Source organism: Drosophila gunungcola, unplaced genomic scaffold, assembly GCF_025200985.1.
Source record: "Drosophila gunungcola strain Sukarami unplaced genomic scaffold, Dgunungcola_SK_2 000075F, whole genome shotgun sequence".
Lineage (NCBI taxonomy): Eukaryota > Metazoa > Arthropoda > Insecta > Diptera > Drosophilidae > Drosophila > Drosophila gunungcola.
Genome location: NW_026453238.1, coordinates 266,530 through 293,440, shown reverse-complemented (window position 1 = coordinate 293,440; position 26,911 = coordinate 266,530). Strand labels below are relative to the sequence as shown.

At 38.0% G+C, this 26,911-nt stretch overlaps 2 protein-coding genes across 2 annotated transcripts in view; one reads left to right on the top strand and one right to left on the bottom strand.

The window, feature by feature from the left end:
* Positions 1-26,911, top strand: part of LOC128264611 (uncharacterized) — an 84,468-nt gene that overhangs the window by 9,722 nt on the left and 47,835 nt on the right. The window contains 1 exon segment of the mRNA XM_053000185.1: positions 24,529-24,778. Within this exon segment, the coding sequence (XP_052856145.1) occupies positions 24,637-24,778 (142 nt within the window). The 5' untranslated portion in view covers positions 24,529-24,636.
* LOC128264619 (mucin-2) lies at positions 1,615-3,016 on the bottom strand. The gene is made up of 2 exons (XM_053000211.1): positions 2,884-3,016; positions 1,615-2,793 (listed from the first exon to the last, which is right to left on the bottom strand). Exons 1-2 carry the CDS (start codon positions 2,891-2,893, stop codon positions 1,793-1,795), a joined length of 1,011 nt encoding a protein of 336 aa, XP_052856171.1. The 5' UTR covers positions 2,894-3,016; the 3' UTR covers positions 1,615-1,792.

Here is a 26,911-nt window from a genome sequence, read left to right as displayed (position 1 = left end):
TCAACATGGTTTACTTTTTATTATAAAAACAGTTAATCGTAGAAATTAATAAAAAGAGAGCTTAGAGAAAAAAAGAAGACGCAAAGGTATGTTAAAATCGAGTTATGTTAGCTACCCTATTTCTTGAAGCTCAAACTTATTTTGTTTTAAATACAAACAGTCTTCCTACAAATAATAACATAAGAGAGATAATATTTTAAAGAGAGTAAGAAGTCGAAAATATATTTTTACTTTTAAAAATATTAAGTTTGGGAAAATTACTAATTTTGTCATAACTAACATAAGTAATGATGATTTAATCTAACAATCCCCGCCACTCTTCCAAAAACATTTTTTATGACCATATTTTGAATTTTTCAAAAGAGCTTGCATCACGTTTTTTATTGGAGAAATTTGTTAAAAATATATTTGTCCAGTTTTGAAAGCCAATTGACTGAAAGTCTTAGACTGTGTAAGACGAAGTATGGCATTCTGTTTTGTGACCACTATTTTTGTTGTAAATGCCAAAATACTGATTCTTTTCATTCAATTAATTTTAAGCTTAGAGCCTAATTCCATTTACTATAGCTTTAAAAATGTAAAAAACCAAATGCACGTGTATTTTTAGACAATATATAGCAACCATGGCTAAATATGAACCTTAGAACATTATTGTATAGAAAAACACATTTCACGGAAATGTAAAACATACATCAGCGTATATCAATCTGAAGTAAAAGCTACAACTACCCATGAATAACCATCAAGGACAATTTTTGCCGTTCTGATTTAGTGACTTGGGGAGATTTCCGCGAGATTTTCCGGCCCCACTTGGGACCACCAGAGTACCAGCGGAATATCAAGGATGCTTATCGACAAATAAATTCTTTGCCCTGTCAAATGCCCGGCAGCAGCCCAAGTGGGTGGCACAGCGGTGGTATATGGCGGGATATAATAAATAGCCTGACATAGTAATGCCACAGACACTAACTCACAACTGTCGCACTGTTGTTGGGGCCCACCGAGTGCTCGACCGAAAAGTTGACGCCTATAAAAGGGATATGGATGTGCACCAAACGGTGGCATACTTTTCTGTAGCACCAAAACCACCATCCACTCCTCGCCGCTCTCAAAGTGTTGACAAATTTATGAGCTTGTTTTGCTTTTTCGCAATTTTTGTTCGGCTGATTGAAAGTTTTCTTTATTTTGCCGCCGGGCAAATTGATGACAATTGAAGGGAGAGTGAGCCAGACAGCTTAATCGTTCGTGTTCTATATTTGGATATATATTAATAATGGCTTTGATTGATTGAGAAAGTAAATTACAGTGCAGCTAGCTAGTCCAAATTGATTTCAATTGAAAATTGCGGTATTTTTTTTGCCTAAGGACATTTAAAATACTGCATATATTTTTTTGGAAATTCATTAGGTGGTTGATTGAAAAGCTTTGATTGTTTTCTAAATTAGAGAAAAACAGATACTGAACATTGACACTTATTAATTGCTTTGGATTAGTAAAATCATTAAATCACACTTACATTGCTAAATTGTTTGAACAAGTGAAAATAAAATGCTGTAAAATTAATTTGCTTTGCAAAGGCAAACGATCACACTGGCAACATATAAATAAGACCCCTTGTATTTCTTGTATAATCAGTGAAACATTTATTTATTGCTTTGGAATAGTTAAACCATTAATTCACACTTGCTTTGCTAAATTCTTTGAAAAAGTGAAAAAAAAATTCTCTAAAGCCAATTTGCTTTGCAAATGCGCATGGCCACACTGGCAGGCAACGGCAAACCCAAAGTCCACCTTAGTTGCGCCTGGCGTCACAGTTGTCGACGAGGCTGGCCAGTCGGCAGGCCTTCAGCTGGCGATCGAACCAGGTGCCGCTGGGGCAGTTCTGGCGCCTCGACCTCTGCCGGTTGCACACGTAGTAGCGGCGGCAGTGGCGCACGTCGGCCAGGAAGGTTCCGTCGTCCTGGCCACGACAGTCGTGGCGCGAGATCAGCACCTGGGCGAGATCGCGTTGCTCGTTTTCAGGGATGCCATCCCCAGTTCCGGGTGCCGGTGCGGGTGCGGGTGCTGGTGGGGTGCATGTGGTGGTGCAGGGTGGGGTGCAGGGTGGTGTGCAGGGTGGTGTGCAGGGTGGGGTGCACGTGGTGGTGCAGGGTGGGGTGCAGGGTGGGGTGCAGGGTGGTGTGCAGGGTGGTGTGCAGGGTGGTGTGCAGGGTGGTGTGCAGGGTGGTGTGCAGGGTGGTGTGCAGGGTGGTGTGCAGGGTGGTGTGCAGGGTGGTGTGCAGGGTGGGGTGCAGGGGGGGGTGCAGGGGGGTGTGCAGGGGGGGGTGCAGGGGGGAGTTTTAGTGCAGGGTGGTGTCCTGGTGCACGGTGGAGGCTTGCACGTAGTGGTGGTGCACGGTGGAGGCGTGCACGGTGGAGGCGTGCACGTGGTGGTGGTGCACGGTGGAGGCGTGCACGGTGGAGGCGTGCACGTGGTGGTGGTGCACGGCGGTGGTGGGGGTGCGCACGTGGTGGTGGTGCACGGCGGTGGTGGTGGTGCGCACGTGGTGGTGGTGCACGGTGGAGGCGTGCACGGTGGAGGCGTGCACGTGGTGGTGGTGCACGGCGGTGGTGGGGGTGCGCACGTGGTGGTGGTGCACGGTGGTGGTGGGGGTGCGCACGTGGTGGTGGTGCACGGCGGTGGTGGGGGTGCGCACGTGGTGGTGGTGCACGGATCGTTCCTGGGTGGATGGGCCAGAACCTCCCGACCGCCGGCGATCGCCGCCAAACCGAATCCAATCAGCAGCAAGTGGTCTACAAGAAAATCACACAGAAAAAAAAAAAAAAAACAAACAAACACTTGTTGAGTTTCCCGATCGCAGGACTTGGCTCGAAGCTACATACAAACTCTCATGTTGCGTTCGATAATGCTTCTGCTACTGCAGTTTCTACTTCTCTGCTGAATAACGAATGTGGTCTGCTCCAATTGGGGTCTCTTTTTATATGTCTCGCCAGTCGATATTTTATCTGGTCCGGGAACAAGGCAAGCACTTGAGATCGCTTGAGTGCTACACGGAGTCATGATCCCCGAGGCTTTTGGCACTCTGCTAATTAACCGAAATAACACAAGCGTGTAGGCTAAGGGTTCCGTGCTTGGTCCATGTAAGCAACCTGTTTTTCACTTCTCAAGTGCAATATGAGTGAGAAATACCTCCAATTTTGCCTATGAAGCTTTGGAAAAGTAACGTCATTTTATATTTCATTAATATCTTATTCGCAAAACAATCATGGAGAAATTGGGGAATTTAAATTAGATTATCTCTTGAAATATTTACCATTAAAGTTTTTTCTTTCAAAAATGAAAGAATTTGTTCCAACATCACGGTTCCACGAAAAATAAGAAATAGTTGTAGAAACCATTGTAAAATATGTATTGTAAGTCATTGACATTTGATTTGGTGTTGAAAATCTAGATCTCCGACCGAGTTTTCCCCAGTGAACTCCATTCGAACATGCACTGATGGTATTGACATTTGGCTCAGAATCGGAATCTGGTTCGGATTCGGGCTCGGGTCATTTGGCCATGCCATGCTATGCCATGCCGTACGCAGTCAGTAAAATAGTTGAAATTGCCTGTTAACTGATTTCGCAGGCCCTGCCCCTTTTGGGCCATTGCGCCTTGACTCCGGGCCAGTGCAAACAAGAGATTTCGGTTTATGGCTCCGGCCCGGAAGTGTTAGGCCAACCGGCCAAGTGGACAAGTGGCCAAGAGCGGACGAGTGGACAAGTGTCGGCCATTTGGCAGCCGATAAAAATGGCAAAGAGCCTAAGGGGGCGGGGCGTGTGTGGGTATGCGTTATAATTTCGCAATGAAACCACCCCCTTCCCCTCAAACGAGCAACCTTTCCTGCAGCGCGGCTGTAAAAACAAAAAAAATACACCTCCTTATTCCCCGTGTGTACCCGCGACCCGCATTTCCTGGACAGCTCGATGGGCGGGGAAAAAGCACTGGACAGTTGGCAAAAGTTTTGTAATTAAATATGGTTGTTGCAGTTAAGATTTATGACCGATTTTATAACAATTACCCAGTCTTGCACGAGCTTAATGGGCAAAATGAACAGGAATGTAAACAGTTGTACCACTTCAACGATTTCGAAGCGAGAAAACTATTTATTTAAATATATTTTTACTTAAAAGACAGAATGAAAACAAACTACACACAATAAAATGTAATAGAATATTACCTACAAATTAAGAAAATAAATTAAAATGTCTGCTACAATTGGCATTTTGTTTTTATGTAAACATCTATTAAAAGAATTTTTGGTAGGAAATATCTTATGAAATTAAATAAAACAACAACGCATGTTTAATTAAAAAGGGTACCATTTAGGATGCGATATTTTTACAAACCTTTCACAATGCACCAAACCAAATAAAGTAGCGATGACACAAATCTGGCCCCTTTCACCCGCATCCGGCGACAATCTTCAATCCCGCCACCCACTTTTGCCCTTTGAACCTAGGGGCTGCGATCGTAAATAATTATTTATTTTAAGTGTAGAATATTCCCAAACGGCATAAGCAAACAGAATCAATTGTTGTCGCATTGGAATATTTATGCACGCATTTATATTCCGACATCTGTTGGGTTTTTGGAGGAGCCTTTTGTCCGACTTTTTTGAGTTGGGTATTGTGTTGAAACTGCGATAATTTAATTTATATTCAAAGTGTGCAGTGTTTTAAAGCCCTTCAAAGCCAAATCCCGCAACTTTCATTTGTTATGGTTCAATGGGATTGAGTTTAATTCACTTTGTTTCATTCACTTAGCACTCGTAAAGCTACACCCTCGCCAACAAACACGACTTGGCCATTTGCCGAGCAAAATTACTCATACGCAGCGTGTGATGTGAATATTAAAAAGCAGCAAAGTTTATGATAAATCCGCCTTTCTTCTTTTCGTCTGCGAGTGTGCAGAAGTGTTTATGTTCACTTTTATACGTACACGAGTATGTGAATAGTTGGCGAAACAATCTCGGATTATGAATGAACTTTGGCCAGTTGGTTTAGACGAAGATATGCACAAAATAGTTGAATTTCTTCGAGATTATGAATGAATCACTTTGCGGCTAAAAAGTTGGCTGTGATTTAAGCGATAGTCGAGAAACTTTCCAGACGCGAAAGTGGTTCAAAACTTTAAGGAGTCTAATCATTGCCAGGGTTTCTAGATCATTTTAGTTGCTTTTGGCTTGCCTATAAACTTGAAATACAGTTGGATGAAAATGTTTGGTTATACAATTTTAAAGAAAATAAAATGCAAATGGCAAGTTTAGTTAGTTTTAAAGTATTGTCCACCGAAGTGTTTTTGTCCTCAAAAAAGAAGGTTTTAAAATGTTTTATCTTCCTATGTTACTTCCCTTTCTCATCGAATTATGTGGCAAATTGAATATAAAATATATTTTTAAATATTTCCGTATACACACGACAACCCAATTATTTACTTTGCTGCTAGAAGTGGCAGCTTCACCTTTGCAAAGGGGCTTTTTCACTTATCTCTGACCAGCCACGACCATCTCAATGAATTAGTCCAGCAACATAAATTAAGCACTTAAGTGTTGTAAAGTTTTTCCTTAAGCGGAGGCAGCTTCCTTCCTTCGTAAAAGATGACCTCGCCCAACAAAAGACAAACAGAGACACGGCTCAATGGAAATGTCTGCCCATCTCTCACATCTCACACCCCCAGTTTGAGATGAAGAATGGGAAATTAAATTAAGCACACACACACGCCTGTTTGTGCAAGGAAGGATTGGATTTAAGGACTGTTTGTGCAAGGACATTGTATCAACAATTTCCAGGGCTCGAGTGTGTGTGCTACGAGGCATTGTAAAACTCATTAGTGAAGTGACCGGAAATCTTATGAAATCAACAAAAAAGTAAGAAACAAAGTAGCAACGAATCCAAAAATAAAAGACAACTTAAAAGGCTTCAGCTCATACTACACAAAGAAAATATATGGATTAAACTATTTATTATTATATACTTATTTTTAAGTTTTGCAAAGTTTTTTTTAATTTACACCAACAGATGTAGGTGTTTTTTTTTTATTTATTTTCTCCAAAGATGTAAGTGTTTTTTTATTATATATATATGTCAAGACAATATTGAGAGCTAAGAGATAATATTATTATTTAATAATATATCGAAACAATATTGAAAGCTGAAAGCTTAGAGCTGAATAGCTCCAAATTTCCATAAGCTTACCAGACACATTTAAAAGATAATGTTTCATGTACAAACCATTTTGATAACTATTTAATAAAATTTTTTCAATTAAATACGTTTTTTTTCTATATATATAAATTAATAAGATTTGATTTGTTGTAATTTTGTTCCAAAGTGAAGCGGCTATAGCCTTTAATTTCTCCACGTGTGGACAAGGACTCTTCAGGGTGGCCAAGTGGGTGGTGGCCTGTGACAGGTTGGAGCAGTCATGCATGTACTTCAATTTTTCAGCAGAAATGAGTGCACATTTGACAAAACACACACTCGCTCACACCTTTCGGGGAGCCGAGGAGCCAAAGCCGAATCCCTGCAGGACATATGTCCTCTTCCTCCCTACCCCCTATACACCCTACCCACTTTACATGTTTTTTTTTTTTTATCAGCTGCCGCTTGGAGCGGGCCAAACTCCAGGCACGAAAATATATGAAAACTTTGCACAAATATGTCCTGGCTGTCCGTGTGTATGCGTGCCGCTGCCAGAGTATGGGTGTGTCTATGGTAGCCTAATTCCAGCTCATATTTTATAACAGCAGCAGAATCACTGCATCGGACTACACGGTTTTCTGCCAAGACAGCAAAATAAACCAACAGACAGCAAAAAAAAAAATAAAACTATGAAAGCAGCAAAAAAAAAAAAGCTGGAGAAAACCGAAAAAATCTGTAAACAAGACAGACCTGGACAGGGAACAAACTATGGGGATCCTACGTGAGAAGCGGGTATGGGTTACAGAGCTACGGACTTATTGAGCCGAACAAACTATAGTGGGTTAAGGCGATACCCAAAATAAGTAACGAAGACGAACTGGCTTAATCGACTAGAAAACTCCATGTTTTGCAGAAATATAATAGACCCCCATTCTCTATAAATAATCATACGTTAAATTAAAGAGCAAAGCTAGTAAAATATGTTTATGTTGTTTTCAAATTAAAAATGACGACAGTAATACTTGAAGAATTTCAATGAATATTTTATGAAATACTTTAGCTATTTAATAATCCGCTTTGAATTTAATCACACTGAAAAATGAAAAGCTTCACATATTTGATTTAATCCCATGAGAATTTAATTTAGTTTTGTTCAGCTCCACAAATTGTTTTGAATCTTTTATGCAAATCAAGAATTTTATATTAAGTCCTAACAATTAGTTGACAAAGCGCTGATACTATTACACTGAGAAAATATGCTGGATTTTGGTTTAGGTAAATAAAAAGCAAATAATTCACATTTTGTATTGATCTTAAGAACACAATTATAGTTTTCCTTTTAAACCTATTCCACATCCAATTAAAATTCATGGTCCTAAAAGCTCAGCGTACCATTGCCATTTATGTTTTCTTTAACAACTTTTTAGCTATCGTTTAAAAAAATTCTTTTGTTGTACTTAAATTTCTTTCTGTACGCAATTTTTCTATGCTTTTATTATTCATTATTGGCAACAAAGAGTTCGTTCAAAGTTTCGCTTAAAATTGCCATAAAAACAAACGCAACAATAGCAATAAAAAGAAAATATTATATTTTCCATATATGGGTATGTATAATTTCTGTACATACATTTTAAGCGCACTTTTGTATGGCAAAAGTTTGAAGAACTTTTCTTCCAGGCCGGCCACTCTCACTCCCGTTTCGCCGCCCACCTGCAGCCGCTGCCCCTGCCACGCCCCCCTTTTTTTTTTACCAGCAAGCCTTGCAAATTGTTGAATAATTGCAGTTGTTCCTTTGCCGCTGTTGTTGTTGCTGTCGTGTGGCAGCTTTTTCCATTTTTCCACGTCGCAATCGCGTTTTTGCATGCAAATTTACCAGCATTTTGCCAGCGATGCTGTCGTGTCACGAAATTTCACGAGGTTTTTCTTAAGAATAATAGAAAATATGTATTTATTAATCAAGTTAATATTAATCAATTAATTATTAAAGTTCGACATTATTGGTTAATTGAATTCATTAATTTCTCTCAAAATAACCTTAACCTTTCTTATAATTGGTGTGACCTTGCGAACTGCAAGCATCGTTAATGTAATTAACACCATGTTGCGTTGCATTTTCATCAAAACTAATGTGACCATGTTTATCACTGAAACATGATGTAAAAAGATAAGATTATAGAAAAAGTAAGTGCATGCTTGTGAGTTTTATTTTGTCGATAGCCGTGAGTGACTTGATCACGCGTACACCTTAACTTTTGAACATGTATTTTGCATTTGTTTCCTTTTTTATTTATATACCTATTGTGTTTGTGTTCCTCTTTTATTTTATTTCATTGCATTTTATGTTATTTGATTTTGCTGCCTTTTTGCCTTGGCTGTTTGGCTCAATTTTATTTATTTGTGTAGCACGTTTTGTTTGACATTTGTTTTGGGTTTTGCCTCTTTCTTGAAATATTGCAACCGCAGCAACAAAGCCCCAGAATGAAGTGTGTAAAACGGGTGGGTTTGGGTGGCTTAGAAAGTCCAGGGCGAACAATTAAACTTTTTGGGCAGCGGCGGGCAGAAACGGGGATTAAAGTTAACCGGACTGGATTGGCGGTACTTGTAACGATTTGCTGCACTTTCGCACACTCTCAGAAAAAAACACAAAAAAAAAAACAAACCACACACACTGGAAGTTTGGGGAAAACCCGAAACAAATTTGGACTCCATTGAGTTTTTATCTGTTGGCTTCTTTGTACCAAGTTTATCTACATCTCGCCCCGCCGCATTTCCATTTTTATGGCGACCAAATTGAATTGTTAAGCGTGTGGGCGTGGTGCGTGGGCGTTTTGAGTATCTGTTTTTCTTAGTTTTATTTTATTTTTTTCCTCTTCAGATAATATTATTCGAAAAAGTTTTGTGCGTGACTAAGCGCCAAAAATGTTGTCCTGGGCACTTCTCGCTCTACAAATTTTCTTTTTTTTTTGTTTTGTTTATGTTTTTCCTTTTTTTTGACAAGTTTGAAGAGCTTGGAAGCTTACAAATTTATGGGTGTTAAAAATTGTGCTAACAAATTGTATAAACAACTCATATCTGTAGTGTTTAAGGTCATGGAAATGTGGTGTTTGAATTTGATTTACAATTAAGCTAATATTACCAAATATTTTCAAAAACGAATACTTTGTAGGTGTTACAAGTAAAGGAAATGATAATCACATGAAAAATTATGAAAATTATGAAAGTACATACAAAATACAAATACATACATATAAACGTAAATATTTGAAAATAAATATATTTATGTACTGAACTACTATTAGGTCTTCGTTTTTTTTAATTTTGTCAAAATGTTAACTTTTTTGGCGAACATTTATTGTTTGGCATTAAACATTAAGGCATTTGAAACCTTAGTCTTAAGTGTAAACAACTCCAGATTTTGGTTCTCCAGACTCAGACTGAAATCAATGATGTTCTTAAGTTATTCATCAGACTCATTCAATTAAAGTAGCTTCAGAAGGGTCTTGGCCAGCTGAGAGCTAATGAAAACTCGACGGCTCAACCAACTTTTAGGAGGCGAAGTCGAGACAGCAACAACTTCATGTGATAAGTGTGCAAACAAATTGAGAAGTGCAACAACAAAAAAAAAACGAAAGAGGGCAACAATTAGAAGGACTAAGAGGCCGGCAAACAACAACACCAACAAGGACATTAAAATGAATAGCTAGCCGAGGACCCAAGTAGAAGCTAAATACATTGTCCTTCCATCCAGACAAGCGGACAGACGGACAGGTTTCCAAGGGAGAGAATGAGGTAGAGAAGCGGACAATGGGCCAAAAGTGCTGAATATGCCTTACAGGTCATCAGGTGAGCCGGCCACCGCTGTAGCCTCCTTTTTCCTCGTTACTCCTCAACACTGAGAAAGTAAAGCGATCAATGAGTTGGAAATTCGGTTTAAATAAATGCTATATTTTGCTATCAAATTATAATGATATATTTTAAAGGAAGAGGTTTTTTTTTTTGAATAATCACCTTAAAGATTTCCAGACTCAATTGCTTTTTAAAAATTCGAGTTAAATTTTTATGAAAACTATTTCAAAAATATTTTTTATTAAGACAAAACTAAGTTTTTGGCAGAATTTTTATTTCTTAGTGAAAAGCTAATCCAAATTTGTTCTCTCTGTCAACTCGCCTCGTTTACCCGCTCATTTCAGTTCATCAACCCACTAAAGAGACTAGACAGAGAAGCGGGCTCTTCTTGTTGGAGAAAGGGTGGAAAGTGGAAATAAGGCGGAGAAAGATGGGCAAACTGGGAACATTGATGTATATCCTCACTCTGGCTAATTGAATGAATACCTGCTCTACACCCAATTCAGTTTGCACCTGGAAAATTTGATTAGCCCTTATACATACATGTGTATGTACGACCGTGTCGAGTATGTGTATGTGTGTGTGGGTGGGATAATAATTTGTAAATGCGGCATGAAAATGGTTGCTTGTAACTCGCAGCACCATATTCATTTATGCATTTGTAATTGCCCAGACAAACGGTTTATCAACCGCCAAATATGCACACATACCACCCACCCAGTTTCTCCATAAACTGACCACACATTTCAATATATTTGAAAATTCATTGGATTTTCCAGCCGCCGTTCGTGGGAATTATATTTTGTGTGTGTAGCTTTTAATTTTTAATGCCTGGCGAGAGCGCGGACTTTAAAATTATTTTGGCCAATGCGAAAATCGGAAAATGGAATCAGATTGGTGGCAAATACTCTACCCTCAAAACCGAAACCATTTGCTCGCTTGATCATAACCGTACCAAAACTACATCAATGTAAATGGATTTAACTTTACCGGTATCTGTTTGATTAGCAAATTGATTCTGAATGTGAAGATCATTATAGTTTAGTGGGGAACTAATTTTCATGATGCTTACAACGAAGAGCTTTAAATAAAAAATAAAATACAAAATGTCGTTCACTTAAATGATTAAATAGTAGGTAATATTCACATACAAAAGAACGTTTGGCTTACAAAAGGGAAACTTTTTTGGCCAAAGTTGATTTATATAATTTATTAAAAATATTAATTTCGTCTAGTTCTCTTTTGCCTACAAAAATAATGAAAAATATTTCGCCAATAGGCAGAGCTATAAATTGCGTTTATAAATCTCTGAGTGACTTTCATTTTATTGCATTCAATTTGTGTTTAAATGAGCTTTTTAAATGGTCAGAAAATGTATCTAAATGTCCCTAGCTTATGCCCGTTTGCCCTAATGAACCAATTATGCATTCCTTAGTTAACCATTTCGAGAGATGGCCCAGAACGACCGGCGAGTGCCAAAGAGAATGGACGAAGAAAACGCGTTTAAATGTGTTGTGTCATTTGGCGGAATATATGATGGCTAGTGCCATTCCGCTCGCTCTTGGCCATATTTTTCTGTTCCGCAGAACTGTGTGTGCAAATCCGATTATGCGAACAAAAACCGTTCCGTCCGCGAATTACTGTCGGGAGAAATAAAATGTGACATTATTCTTGTGGACGACGGTTGACTTTGGTTTTGGTTTGCCGCCCATTTGCATGCTGTCCATTGGCATTGCGTATACGCCCCGTATTACCTAACTCTTCTATGCATGCCTGTGTGTCCTGTGTGTCCAGTGTTTGCAAATTCTGGTGGACGTAGGAAGGGAGTTGTTGCTTTTTAAAATTTTTTTTTTATTTTTTTTACTTTGTAGGAGGTGGCTATAAAATACTCGGGCTTTTATTTATAACGACATCAGAAATTAATCTTGCATTATGTGCGCGCGTGTGGAGTTGTTCGCTCAGCTTATCCTTTTCATGAAGTTTGTTGTCGTCACACACAGCCACACAGACACGTGCGAACACTTACTAACGCCCCTGTTTTGCTTACATATGCGAAAAGGCGACAAAAGTGTCAGCAGAGATTAGAAACAAATTAAAGCCATTCAAATTGGCTGAATATTTAGTTTTTGCTGTTATAGAAATATAACTGAATTAGATTGGGGTGCTACAGAAATCGCTAGGTTTTTGAAATAATTAAAAAAAAGTGTCTAAACGTATGCAATATAAAACGTCGGAATAAAATACATTGTTTTATACTCTTAAGTACCTTTTTAAGGAATGTCAAAACTAAAGTGATTTCTGTAATACCCTATTATATTACAAAAATAAAGTTTATAAAATATCTGGATTTAGCATTAAAAACGCATGAAAAAATGCTATTGTCAATAATTGTATGTAAGCTTATCTACAAATTTAATAGTGCCATTGCTGGTTTGTCATCTCTTATACTCACAAGTCCTTTGGAAAACGTGATTTGTAAATATTTGTGTGGTGGCTGGCTGGCGTCACTTTGCCTTGGATCGTTTGTCAGTCATGTGAGGCACTGTCGCTCCATCTCCATCTCCAGCTCCAGGTCGTGTCCATAACCCTCCTGAATTCTGGATTGCTGCGCCCCTCCATCTTCATCTCGCTCAGCGTTTTCTACTTGCGTGTTCCCCGGGTTGTTCATGAAAAATTACAACTCTCAGCATCAGGCGTAACGTGCGATAAATTCCAAAGGACACACACATCTACATATGTAGTCGTAGTCGGGGATATAGCTGTATCTGTACGTAAGGTGGCTGTAGTTCAGGTTGATTTTGAAATTCGTTGCGTGTAGGATAATTCATTGCTTATTATCTTTTTTTGATGCTGCAATTTTTGGGGCTTACCTTTCTTGTTATTACTTTGGATTGTGCTTCCTCGAATGTTTTTTTTTTCTTCTTCTGGTTGAGGATGAGACTGTGGGAGATAGCAAAATTCTTTATTAATTTAGTGTGTGCCAGGCCAGCACGAGAAGTACTGTTAAAACAAATTATGGCAAAATTAGCAAAATTAGCTTAAAAATTCATATTTTTACCTAGCTGATTAATTTTCTTTAAATATATTAATGCAAATATAACCAAATATCCATTAATGACATTTAACAAACGTTTAATTTTATTTTTATGCAAACGGTGTAAAAATATCTATACCAATAAATAATACAAGTTTTAAGAATTATTTTTTGCCAATCATGACTGTTTGCATTTATTCTGATTTTCAATTTTACTTACAAGTAATCCAATTATTGCTTAGATATGCTTTTCATTACTTCTAAAGAAAACTGTTGCTTCGAATTCTAGCCAAAAAAATTTTATAGTCCTGGATCTTTAAGTGCTTTTCTTTCGGTGTAGTGGGAGAGAAGTTGGACCTGAGCGTGTTAGCCAGACAATCGAGCCTAATGATTTATGAACTAGGCGCGCCGAGCGTGGCCGCAAGTATATAGCTAGGACAGGACCTGCTCGTCCTCGTTCTCGTCCTTTCCCGATTCTCCGGGCTCCTTGCCAATTTCGCCATTCCTTTGCCTTGGTCTCTGCTTCTCGTCCTGCCGTCCTGTCGTCCTTTCGCTTTGTGGTCCTGGGTTCTCCTCTGTCCAGGATGATATATGATGCCGGAGTTTAGCGACTGCTTAAATGAATTTTTCACACTGCAACCATTCCATGCTGTTGACTCGGAACAAAAGTCACCCAAAGTGGTTATGAAGATCCCAACGACATGATGAACGAACCGGCAAAAAAGGCCAGGTCCCAGTATAAAGGCTGCAAAAAGTGTTGACAATTATGGGTAATTTTACCATGTTCGAATCATTTTCCAAGGGCTTCGTCGAGGAGGAGAAAATGTCAAAGGGGAATGTCAGTTAATGTGATAATTATAAGCTCTAGACTACCGACCGCTACTTAATAAAGGGAAAAACATGTATACTATGCGAATTTGACAATTCATTTAATATGATAATACAAACATAATTCATTACATAACTAGTTTAAAAGTTGTTATAATTTTTTAATTTATTTTGAATGAGCATATTAATGAATTGAATTGAACTGAAACAAAAAATTTTTGAACAACATTAAATTAAATGTAAAAAAAATCTAAGCAATACTTGGATTACTTGAAACTACTTTGCGCAATATTTCTCCACATAACTTATTGCTTTATTTTAAGTAAAAATTGTAATTTAATAAAAAAAGCTTCTTATGAAAATAATCTTAAAATGTTTGGGTGACTAATATTAATTTGTTTTTTTTTTTCTAGCCCACTATTTTCTACACGTAAAATGCTGTTCTTATATTTAGCTATTATTTTCGTTAGTTTGACGTCGTTTCTGCCATGATTACTTTTATTACTGTTTCCATTATGACCATCACTGGAGAGAATTCCTTGATCTTCTGCTGTGTCACCAAGTGCAGTTTTCGCATACAGCCAAAAATTATTGGCAGACCTTCATTTTTCAGTCGAGCGGAAAAAGCGAGAGGTAAAAACTTTTGCGAATGTCATGCAGGTGATTGAGGGTGTATGGGCGGAATGGATAGTTGAGTGGCCAACAATTCAGCGGACTCTTCTGCTCGCAGCGAAATCATTTATTAAAAGGCAACGAATAAGGAATTGATGGTAGGTGGAAAGTGTGGAGATGGGAAATGTGAGCGGAGCTCAATAAAGAGAAGAGGTTAAGTGTCTAAGGGTCTTTCACCCACGACTGACATTTGGATCGGCGCCGTTTGACAAGTTTAAACCTGCACTTAGCCGGGAATGCGCAGCAGAGAAATAATTTTCGGGAAAGCCGTGAAGCGGGAAAGCAAAGGGTTTTCCAACCAGGATGGTGGCTATTTTTGGCTGAAATTTGCGACAAATCAAGTGGCCACTTAGTTTCGGGCGTCGTCATTAGCTTTCAACTTTTGCAAATTGAATTTAGAAACGTTCAACGTGTCCACTAGGGTAGCCTCGGAATTGAGAATTCCCAACACCATTTCCAGTACTTTTTTTTACTCACTCTTTCCTTTCACTGGGGAACTGGTCTTGCAACTCCTTACATTCAAAAAATAAGTTTTTAGTAACAGACACATTTTTGGCTTATTTGCATTTGCAATGTCATAGAATTTGTACTTGCTCTATCTATATCACTTTATTTCTCGCCTCTTAATAAATTATATACAAATTAAGTATGCTTAAAAAAAAGATGATTTTAGAATTGAATTGACGTACATAATTTACAAAATTATTTATTGATTTAAAATGTTGTTTAATCCTAGAGCAAATTCAATTCAAGGTAACCTCTTTAAACATTTCAACGTGTGAAACTGTAACCAAATCAATTAAATTTTTTCTGGTGTATGTATCTGTCTGCTGCTTGTATTTACTCAAACTGAAACTTTGCCGCCCAAAAACAGTCCCCATGCCACTAGTGCTGTCTTTTTCGCCACCCCATCTTCCGTCTCTTTCGCGTCCTGTCGCCTTTTTCGCTGCGTTGGGGAAAGGAGCACACTAGGGAGTTGTTTCATGTTTTTAAGTTCACTTTAAGTAGCTAAAAGTTAGTTTTTATGCTTGGCACACGCAGAACTTGGCTATCAGTTGATAAATGTCTGGCGAGGCTTTAAAGACTCTATCCCCCCCACCAATAAAAAACCAGATCTCTTCATCCCAAGTTCCCCTTTTCCGCATTATTTTGGTTTTAATGAAGCATTCGGCGTGCCAAGACGCCTGAATTAGCCAAAAACTCGAACCAAGAGCGCTAAGCCACCAAAATGGCAATGACAAAGCTGTATATATACAGCAGAGGTACAGATAATAGCAGCTTTTATTAAACCTGGTAATGCACATAAATGGTCTTTTTATGCAAAATTCTATGTAAGATATAAGTCGTTAAATATTAATGTTTGACACTATTGCAACATAGAAGATTATTATATCTATTATTGTTTGCAAATAGATGTAAACGTATCCATTTGAAATAACTCATGGAATAGTTTTAGGTAATTCGGTAACTATTCGTTTCTTTAAATATATGTATTTTTGGAATTTCTTTCGTTTTTTGTGTTTTATTTTACAGAAAAATAGTCAGAAAAATAATTCCAGACTGACAGAATACATAATCGTAATTAAAAAAGATACCGAGTATTTGAAAATTTCTAAGTCAAGTAAAAAAATAGATAAAGATTCTAAAGTATTTCCCACAACTGTAGCATATTTTATACTACCCGTTCAATTGTATATATGTAATATCAACATGTATGCAAGCATTTCCAGCCCATACATAAAAATACGAATTCTTTATGCCAAGCATAATAAGCAAAAAGTTTGGCAAACTGGTATGTATATATAAGTCTACATTCAAAAACAAGTGTGCAGAAACGTAATTTCTTTTATAAAGAGCATTTCCTTCTGTTTGAGCTATGACGGATATTTCTGAGAAAATGTTTGTTTAACACAAAGCAAATATAATTGGTCTTGACTTAAATATCCGCCCGAGGGATTGACTAATCAATTCAATAATTTTGTAAGTTAAGCTTTGAAACGCGATAAAAAAACAGAACAGTTTGTAGAGTCAAGTTTGCATTAATAAATTCGCTTTGTTTGTTAAGCAATTTTATTATGTACTTAAATAAGGGACTGTATTATATTAAGACTTTTTAAAGTCATCAATACCTATACATATAATTATACTATTACAATATTCCATTAGCCAGGCTTTATAAGCTAAATAACGCAGAGTTACTATAACATACGAATATTAATATTTTGTAAATAAATTGCTGTAATTTTAGATTCTTTTGTCTTGACAAATACTTGATTTTGTAACGGCTTCAACTCATGTTCAGCTGATTGTCAGTGCTCATGCATGTGCATTTTTCAAACTTATAATTCCAAAGGAAACGTTCTCAACATATTGAGATAATCCCTTAAAACTTTGCCAGACTCTCTGCCCTCCTTTTGCACCCGACTCGTTATTCCTTCCTGATGTTGCCTTTTGAGCTTTACAACTTGACTGGCTTTGGTTGTTGTTTTTCGGGGCGTTTGCTGTTACTGTTTCTTATAGAAAATTTAGCTTAAGTCAGTGGCAAGCCAGAAAATGCTGAGGAGCAGCAAATCAAAGCGACGAAGGCCCTTCGGCTAAAATGGGAAAAATAAAGTAAAATAAAGTCGAGTAAAATACAGCAAGACAACGTCGAAGGAAATCACGAATTCGGCAGGAGCCAAGGCAACAGACAGAAACGAAAATATATACCCAGAAATCTGTTTGTAAGCAGGCCACAACAGCGCCTGACATATTTATTACACTGTCTAACAGGAGCTTGATATATGAACTGATTCATTTAATCATATTGCATTTGTCAGTTGCAAATTGATTGTCTCCGATCTCGAGCAAAATTTATGAACGACTCCTCGCATTTCCGGCGATGATTGACAAACCAAAAATTGAAAAAATGACACATGAAATGCCAGGAATATCTTTGCTCTAATGAAATCAAACCAATCATGATTTTGAGGTTCGGGCCTGTGAGGATTCCATAAAATCCTTGTCCGTTGTCCCTCCTTCAGCCAGCCTGTGTTATAAATACAAATTGGATAAAACTGCAGTGCGTGCCAAAAAATAAAAGGACCTGTCCCAAAAAAAAAAAAAAAAAAAAAATGAGATCAGATTAAGACACTGGAATGCGAAACGTGGCCAATATGCTGTCGTCTTTTTGGCCCTTTGAGGTTGGGAATTTCTGCAAGCTGGCTAAATGAGAACAACATCAGTCGGTTGTCCTGGGCAATCCTGATGGCAGATGGAAAGCGGAGACGAGCAGGCCACTAATTAAAGTGCCTACATTGGCCCACATCCACGTCCACGGTCCACGTCCACAGCCACATCACCATACCCATGCCATTTGGCTGGGAAAATTTCAAAATTTTACAAATTAATTTCGTGTTTGAAGCAAATTCGTAAACAAGTCTTAATGTGCACTAAAGCGTGTGTTTCCAAGGCCGTGGAGTGGGCGGGGATTGCCTAACCACCCATCTAATAATGTTGGGCGCCCGCCAGACATGAATTTAGCATTTATCTAGCGCCACTTGAACAACGAAGTCGTCGTCGTCGTCGTCGTCACAGGACGACAATGAAGATGAAGATGGCGGCGCAAAATTTGCGGAGGGGTTTCCTCCGAGTGGGTGGTTGGGTGATTTTTGGGTGGTGGGGCATTGGGGCATTGGGGCGATGGGCTAATTTCAACGCCTCTTAAGCGCACAGTGGTTGCAGAGCCCAGCCCTCGAGTGCGGGCCAAAAGTCAAGGAGTGCCTGTGCCTGAAGAGGTACCAGCAAATAAAACTTTAACACTGTCGAGGGCGTGAATAACTCAAGGTGAACTTTGGTTCTAGCCAATTGCAAAAGTGTCACACATTTGTTGAAGGGACTTAAGGCGATTTGGCTCGGCTTAACTTACTCAAAGGTGAGCTTTTTAATTGGCTAAGTCCGGATTATTTCAACACACAGACACTCTCACTTGGCAGCTCGTTTTAAAAATCTTTTATTTGCATTGCATTTGTGGCATATCCTCTTAAAAAACATAATTTATATATAAACATCAAAAGTTATTGCAAATAAAAGAAACATAAAGAAATTATAATAGTAAATAGCTCAGTTTATAATCTGATTTAAAACATATATCTAAAAATATTTTATTTTAAAATGTATTTACAGGTTGCATCGGCATTTTCTCTTACACAAATCTCTCTATTATGCAAAAGTTATTTAAAAGTGGTCTTAAAAGGCAATGAAAAAACCCAAATATCTCGGTTATAATTATTTCCACTATTCATGCCATTTAAGATGCATAAATATTTTATTTTATGTTTATATACTTAAAATGTAGCTTTTTAGTGGTTGTGGCATTAAATCTTTCTTTATACCCTTAGTTGTGTGGCACCTTTCATTTCACATAATCAAACGGTATTATTTCATCTGGTTGATTTATACATCAATATAAATGAGAACATCATTCTTGGGACTGGTTTCTTAAATATTTTAATTAGCCAAAATTGTTAATTAGTTAATTAGCTTCGCTCCACAGTGCACTTAATTTCGGTTCCATGGGCATGTCAACAGATTCTTCGCTTGGCTTTCATGGGCAGTAATTGTTGTTGCCGTTGTTACTTTATGTAGATGTGACGACGCAGGTTTTTGCCATTTTGCCAGGGCCATGTTCGAATTTGTTTCAATTCCAAGGACCCAGTCATCAGGACCTCTCTGCGACACGTACGAGGCATGAAGTCATGGCATCCTGCAAAACAGGGGTTCAGGGGATGGGGCGCCGCCTTTGGTGGCCAGTCAAGAGTGAAACAGGGCTGTTAATATAAAGTAGGTAATTGAGATGGAAGATGGAAAGCGGGGGAAAACTCTCGAACTTGTTCAAATTAATCAAGTACAGTGGACTTGGTGCGTGTTTCTATTTTTCTTTTGCTTTCCCCCTAACCGCTGACTCAGCAGTTTGGCTATAAAATCATGCGTGGCCCGCAGACAATGAATGCACATAAAAATAATAATTGGAATTGGAAATGAAAACAATTTTCATGGCACATGAGTCGGCGCAAAACTCTCCAAAGGAAAAAAAGTTTTCCCCCGACAATCTAATCACTGAAAAATACACTTTTTGGATTATTAAGTAATTATGCTCATACGTATTCTAAATCACTTATTAAATAAACTATATCTAAACAAAGGGCATTTATTTTGTAAATAAATATTGTAATTATAATGGTTCTTATGATGCAAAATAAAACGATCTAAAAATGTTTAATAGTTGCCAGAGCAAAGGTAGGTCAAATAAATTTAAAAAAAAACTGTAAAACTAGATCTTAAATCAATAAGTAAAAAATTTCTTAAATTCTTAATAGCAAACTTTTTTTATAACTTTTCGCTTTGTGTTGGCTTGTTTGTCTCGGTCATAACTCCGTTTCCAATTGTGTTCAGGTGCCGGCCTCTGAACTTTGGCTATTGCCAATTTTCCTTTGCCCATTGCTGGGCTATTTCTTTAGACTACTCGGCAACCTTTGACCTTATCGACTATTTTGGTCGGGCGCAATTATCACCCCAGATGGCACGCCAAATCGAGTGTGCTGCCAATTTCGAATAGCCTGCGAAAGCCAGTGGAGTCCTTAATGCGCTTATCAGTATCACCCACACACACTCTCGGCCACGTCCTCTTCCGCATTCGCATCCTTTGCATATGCATGAGCCCTACAGGGCGACCCACGCTGCGTATGCGTAATGTGCGTATGCGTAATGTGTCGCTCTGGTTTGTCGCCATTTTTGGCAAGTGGCCTGTCACCAGTTGGCAACCTGAAGGCAGTCCTGCCTGTGGGCCGGAAAAGCGATTAGGGAAAGGCTTAAATAATCCAGTTCCTTTCGATCATACCCGGCAATTCTGGGTCAATGATGGGGAAAAATGTTTATGACCTGGACTGTAAATGGGTGCCATTGCAGAGATAAAATAATTATTTTATTTTTTTATTATTACCTCGTTGACTTATGTTTAATTATTCTTATATAAGAGGACTTTTTTGCCATTTGATTATAATTTCAATTACTTTAAATTCAATTTACTTTTTTGTTTCCAAATTTTTGTGTATATATCTAAAATATTATTCAAAATGTTCTTTTGAAATTTTGTTTTATAAATTTTATACAGTTGCAGGGAGTACTCAGATGTTGTGTTTTGTTTATGCCCATTAGAATTCAAAGCTGTAACCGTGCTTAAAACTGTTGCTCCTACGTGCTCATATATAATTCCGAACTGCACCTAAGACAGGCGACCCCCTCAACCCCAGATGCCCAGCTGTCCAAGGCAGGGTACAAACACAATACAAAAACGTAAGCAATAAAATGAATTTTTATGCCGCATTTTCGCAATGCAGGATAACACACACACACACACACACACCTCGACAAAAAATATGTGAATGTTACCTTTGGTGCTGCCACCGGCCCATGCCTTAACCCACAAAGCCCTTAACCCTACACACACCCACCCTCAGGATGCATTCCAGCAAACCAAAAGCGAACCGAACACATTTACACATGTAAGTGCATAAAAAATGTTTATGAATTTCAGTTTATGGCGCGTAAAACACGCCAATAAATGTACCAAGGCATTAAAAATGCCTTTCCCCAACGGCCAAGCCCCCACGCCCCCTTTTGGGGGCCCACTCGTTGGACTTTGCCGCACTAATAAACAATCAGAAATGGGCATAAAGTATGGGGAATCGGGCAGGAATGGCAAAACGGCCAACGACAACGGGGAATTTCCCTCTCGTGTTTTTCCTCACATTTTGCTTTTGCCCTTTTTTTTTCCATTCCGATTTGCCATTTTTTTCTTCTTTTTTTTACTTTGCCAGAAGGTGTTAGTCGCCCCGCTGGCGCAGTTCTTGTGGGCGCCCCCTCCCCCGACCACGCCCCCGACCCACCATGAATATTTATGCAAAACACACACAGAAACAAACACACACATTTGGACTTCTGTTGGTCTTTCCTGTCAGTCTCGGAGTCCTGAGTCCTCTGTCCTGGCTCCTTGGTGTTTCCTTATTGTTGGCTGCGTTATGCCAAGTGCGCTCTAATGCACTTTACGACACTTTATGGCAGTTTTCCGGGGGCAGAAATTATGGCAAATTGATGAGAATATACATATGTGACTTGGCTCCGTACTGGTGCAAAAGTTTTTGTCATCTTGTCATTGAAAAGACAAGAGGCTGGAATTTACAAACTATATCTTATTTTCTAGATCGCATTATTGGTATTTGTTGATTTTTTGTATTTAAATTTGTCCATGAATTTCACTAAATTATACTTTTAAAAGCCTTACGAAATATTTTTTATAGCATTTTATTCTAGATAGAGCTTTTTTATTAAATATTTAAAAATTTGTACCTTCAAAATTTTTTTTAAAATCAATTTTGCTATTAAGCAAATCACTTGCCTTTCCAAAATTTTCAATAATTTCACCTGTAATAGTATTTATTTAGATAAAAAAAAAGAATGCGAGTATATCATTATTCAAGCACTAAAGGCCGTTAAACCCTGCGTTTCTTTTATTGAGAAAATTAGAGCTCCCAATAAACATTCCACCGATTGCCGGGCAAAATCCTTTCGCCAATTCAGTTGGAACTTAGCCCTTTTCTTGCCCACAAATGCCACCAAGTATTTGCGTCAATTGCCCACTTCTTCCCTTTTATTTGGCCTAATGAAAGTCCTGGGCAATGTCCCGCTTCTAGCCGTGATCCCTGTTCGGGATTTTAGCGCCCTTTTGTCTCCGGCGGACGCCTGCATGCAAATTGTGTGGGGGGGGGGGGGGGGGGCAGATGTTTTTCCTCGCTTTTCCCCCTTTCAAGTGGCCTGAACTCAGTTTTCCCCATTTTTCCTAGCCATTCCATTCGTTTGTAACAAGGCATGTTTTTTTCTGCTTTTTTGAGTACTTAACGCCACGAGGAATCGCCTAAGACAACTGAAGCGCAAAAAATGCGAAAAACATTCTGAGAATAAAGTGCAAAATCGAGGGTAAAGAATGGCTAAGTGGACGAATGGGTGGCGGGGCGTGTAATCAAAGCGTTTGGATATCAAAGATTCGGAGAAAAGAAAAGTTATGCATAAATTTTGGACGCCGTCGCGACTGGCGATTCCAAGCAAACCAACCCAACAAAATCAATACAGGAAACAAATTAGTTTCGCCTTAAAAGCAGAACAGTATCAAAATAAAATTTCAACAGTAGCATGGACAAAATAATACCGCAAAAAGAAAGAAAGTACATACTCAAGCCTCATAAAAATACACTAGAAAAAAAAACAATCACCCGGCTGTTTGACCTTTAATGTTGATCTTTGTTTAATATTTATTTTATATAGATTTTTGATATTTGTTTGCTTGAGATTTCTCATATTTTATAGATCAAAATTACATATAAATACGTACTGTTCTATTAAATTGTATCTTAATATTTATTTACCGCCAATTTGACATTGAAAAGTGAGAAGAGTAGAAATATATTTTTAAAGCTTTATCGACACTGGGCAAGGCCAGTTAAAAATGTAAGACTTTGGGACTCTATTTTTCTCTGCAAGTATTTTGCGTGTACAAGTAGGACCCTAAGTGACATTGTTTGTTGTGGTGCCGCAGGACACGAACAGACACGAGAGCCTAATAATAGCCGCACATAAAATTTTATTAGCACGAGCGTAACAATTCAATTGGGTCATGCTTTATGACGCCACAGGGGCGGCGAGGGGTCGGTTTCCAGGGGGTGCAGAGCCCGCTGAAAGAAAAAACTGCCAACACATTTGGGTCAGTCAGGTGCAGTCGGAGGCCCCGAAAAAATTGGAAAAAAGAATGTGGATGTGTGCAGGGTGCCCTCCTCTCATGTTTTCCAAGATTTCACTTTCATCAAACGATGTCAGGAGAAGGGAAAATATTTGCGACAAGAAGGATATTTTCAAAGTCTTAAATTAAGGGTTAAGAAATTTTTTCTGCTCTCTACAAAGAAAAAAAGTACATTAAAATCAATAATAATATCTACAAATATATTCCTATTTTTAATTCTAAATTTTTTTAGCACTCCAAGAATGAGTAGAAAATGTTGTTTTTAATATATTTATAATTATTTAACTCATTTCTACGGTGTAAATACTTTAAAATTAAAAAAAGTATTATGACAACAGTTTAGCAATTCATTAACAAACAACACCCAATTAATTACATTTTTAAATTCCAAACAAACACCCTTGTTGCCTGTCGTCAGCGTGTTTAGTAATCCTTCACCAAATTCCCAACAAATTGCAATATATTTGTCTGCAATTTGCCAACACTTGATGGGATTATCATTTATTTTGGTGCTGACATTTCGCCAGCGGCGAAAACTCAATTTGAGGAAAAACTCATTTGCTGGCGCGAAGAAAGGAGCGCAAAATTGTTTGAACAAACTCGAGCAATTGTCTTACACTCGCTTCAATTGGATTTCCTTTATGTTGCTTCTGGTATAGTCAGGACCACGATAATAGCACTAAGTCTATATTTTGTTTTAAGTTTGTTGTGCGGTACTTTATATTATTCTATAAACTACTAATTATGAAATGGTCTATCAATAAAATAGATTTTCTTAATATTGAAAATGTTACATTTTTAATTTGAAATATTAAAATTGACGATGAAAGTTGAAGAAATTTTAATACAAAATGTAAAATAAAGTTTTAAAATACTTAAAAAGAATTAGAAACAGTTGGATTTTATTGCCCATTGCAACAAATAATTTTATTGTTGTATTGGGAAGATCAGTTTATGTGTTCATTTAAAAATATCTTATTATTATCTTGCCCAAATGAATGTCCTTACAGAATTTCAGTTCCATACAACGACAGCTATTTTAATGCGCATATCTGTGCTTATATTGTTTCTTGTTCATGTTCTATATCCTGGACTTATCCTTGGCGTTCTTTTTCTTAACAATGTTTTACAGTTACGTGTGGAGGACTCTTACTGCGAGCGGAAAGAGAGAAAGAGAGGGCGCCAGCGGGCTAGAGGGAGACGGAGACAATAAGACTAAAGCTGGCAAACCTTACACAAAATGCGAAGAAGAAGAAGCACTGGCAGCGCACAACAACCACAGCAGCGGCCACACGACCAGCAACAGCAACAAAATCAAAGGTTAATCCCCGACCCACGCTGTTCGCTGCTAATGTTGCTAATTGTTGGCCAAGCAGTTTACGGTAAGTGCTACAACATAGCCAACGGCATAAGTGCGGGGAACAGGTGTTAAAGTGCGTTACTGCACTAAGAAAAAATTTTAATCTTTTTTAATCTTTTAATATTATATCTAATTTATTAATGAATTTATTTTATTTTTTTTTTATTAAACAAACATGATAGAACTTGCACATGTAATGCTTATTCATTAATGTAAATAAAATGACTTTTTGATCATTTTTGGTTGAAAAAGTTTCAAATCATTTGTAAAATTAATAAGCTTTTAAAATCTCATGCGTTATTCGTATGCTTTCAACACACAAGATTTTTTAATTTATTTGTTTAAATAAACGCATTATTCAATAAAAATTTCGTTGATTTAACTATACATGAATAAGAACTTTTTAAAATCACTTATAAATATTTCTAAAATAGCAATCATCATATTTCGGCCAGTGTAAGGCAGTTAGGATCTCTCACATGCGGAGACTTACTTTTATTGGGTGGGACAAGACTATTGCCCCGTTCTCTGACCTCATTAGACGTTCATTTGTTTGCTTATTTATGCGGACACACTCACACAGGCACTGGGCAACTGGGAGATATATCGGCGATAGGTTGGATCATCATCTATATGGCCATATGGCATTTGCGGCCCTTTGTGTTACCAATTTCGCACACAAGTCGAATGCATACATTTTCGCATTTGGCCATAAAACTCGAATCCTAAATGTACGGTCATGTGTGTGTGTGTGTGTGTGTGCATATGCCTATATGCGTGTGAGTGTGCCCCAAATTGTATGCTACAAAAAGCCACGCACAAAGATGATATATGTGTGCTTGTGCTTTGGTAGAATTTTGTGTTCGGCTGCCTGTAATTAATTGACTCGAACTCGCACATTTTTCGCATCGAGCACAAAAACAAGTCGTAAACTTTTCGCCCAGACATGGTTCTTTTTTGTGTTTTTTTTCCCCTCTTTTTACACATATATTTTGCAGTGTATGTGCATTCAAGGTCGTGTAAAAGGGACGGCAATTTCACGGCATTTCCCATCCCTTTGTTTTATTATGTTTGTCGCATTTTGTGGCAGCTGGCCAAGTTGGTCAACATGCCTCAAATACGCAAATACGAGAACACTCCATAATGCAATCCCATTTACATATTAAGTCGGCTTGTACCTGCATTCTTATTTATCGATATGCATAAGTATGTCCCTTTGTCGAGTTGAGTTCACTTAATTGGCCGATTGTTTGCCAGCTTAACTTTAAGTCCCAGGGAAATCGATAAATACCTCAATGGTTCTCGATTGCCAACGATTTGTCAGCGACTTTTCGTGGTCTCAATTAAAAAACTTTTCATGCTAGAAAATACAAAGGGATTGCTTTATTACTTTAATTAGGAAGGTACAACAATTTTTTACTTCGAACTTTAAAAGCAAAAGTATAACTCTTAAAGCATTGGCTTAATTTGAAAAGAAGCTTTAAAGCCTAAAAATTCAAATTCAGCTTTTCAATTACAATTCTGCATAGGAGTATTACGTTTATTAAACTACGATCAAAGTAAAAGCTGAAAAGGTTTAAAGTCTTTTTTTAAAGCAAGCTCAAAATCTCGATAAATTAATGTTTTTAATTAAAATTACAATAAATCAGCTTTGAAACCGCCTGTAAAATTTGTACAATAAATATATGCCCAACTCCAGCTAGACAAAGACACACTCAATTGTCCTGCCATTATAGTGACTGTCTCTCTGGCCAATTGACACTAACCTCAAGACCGTGCCACGCCCCCTTGTCCGCCCCAATATCCTTGTGTGTCACCGCAAATGCGTTTTCTCAACTAAAGTAATTGATTGACGCCACTGGACGAGCATTTACCAGATGTCCTGTGGTTCCTGGACTGGAACGAGGATGGGGAATCCTTTGATAGGGATTCATTTAATTGCCCCTGCTAGGGCTAGTCGTCGTTGTAGTCTCTTCGAGCTGACAGATTCAACCACCTGTCCGGGTAGACAGAACATTTTTCGGCTTTTAGTAAGTGAAGCTGCAAAATGCCAAGGGTCGGTTTTTGTAACCCGAAATCGTTTAGTAGGACAAAGACATGGGGCAAAAAGGTCAACGACAAAGACGAAGACACATAATATTGCCTAATTTTTTTT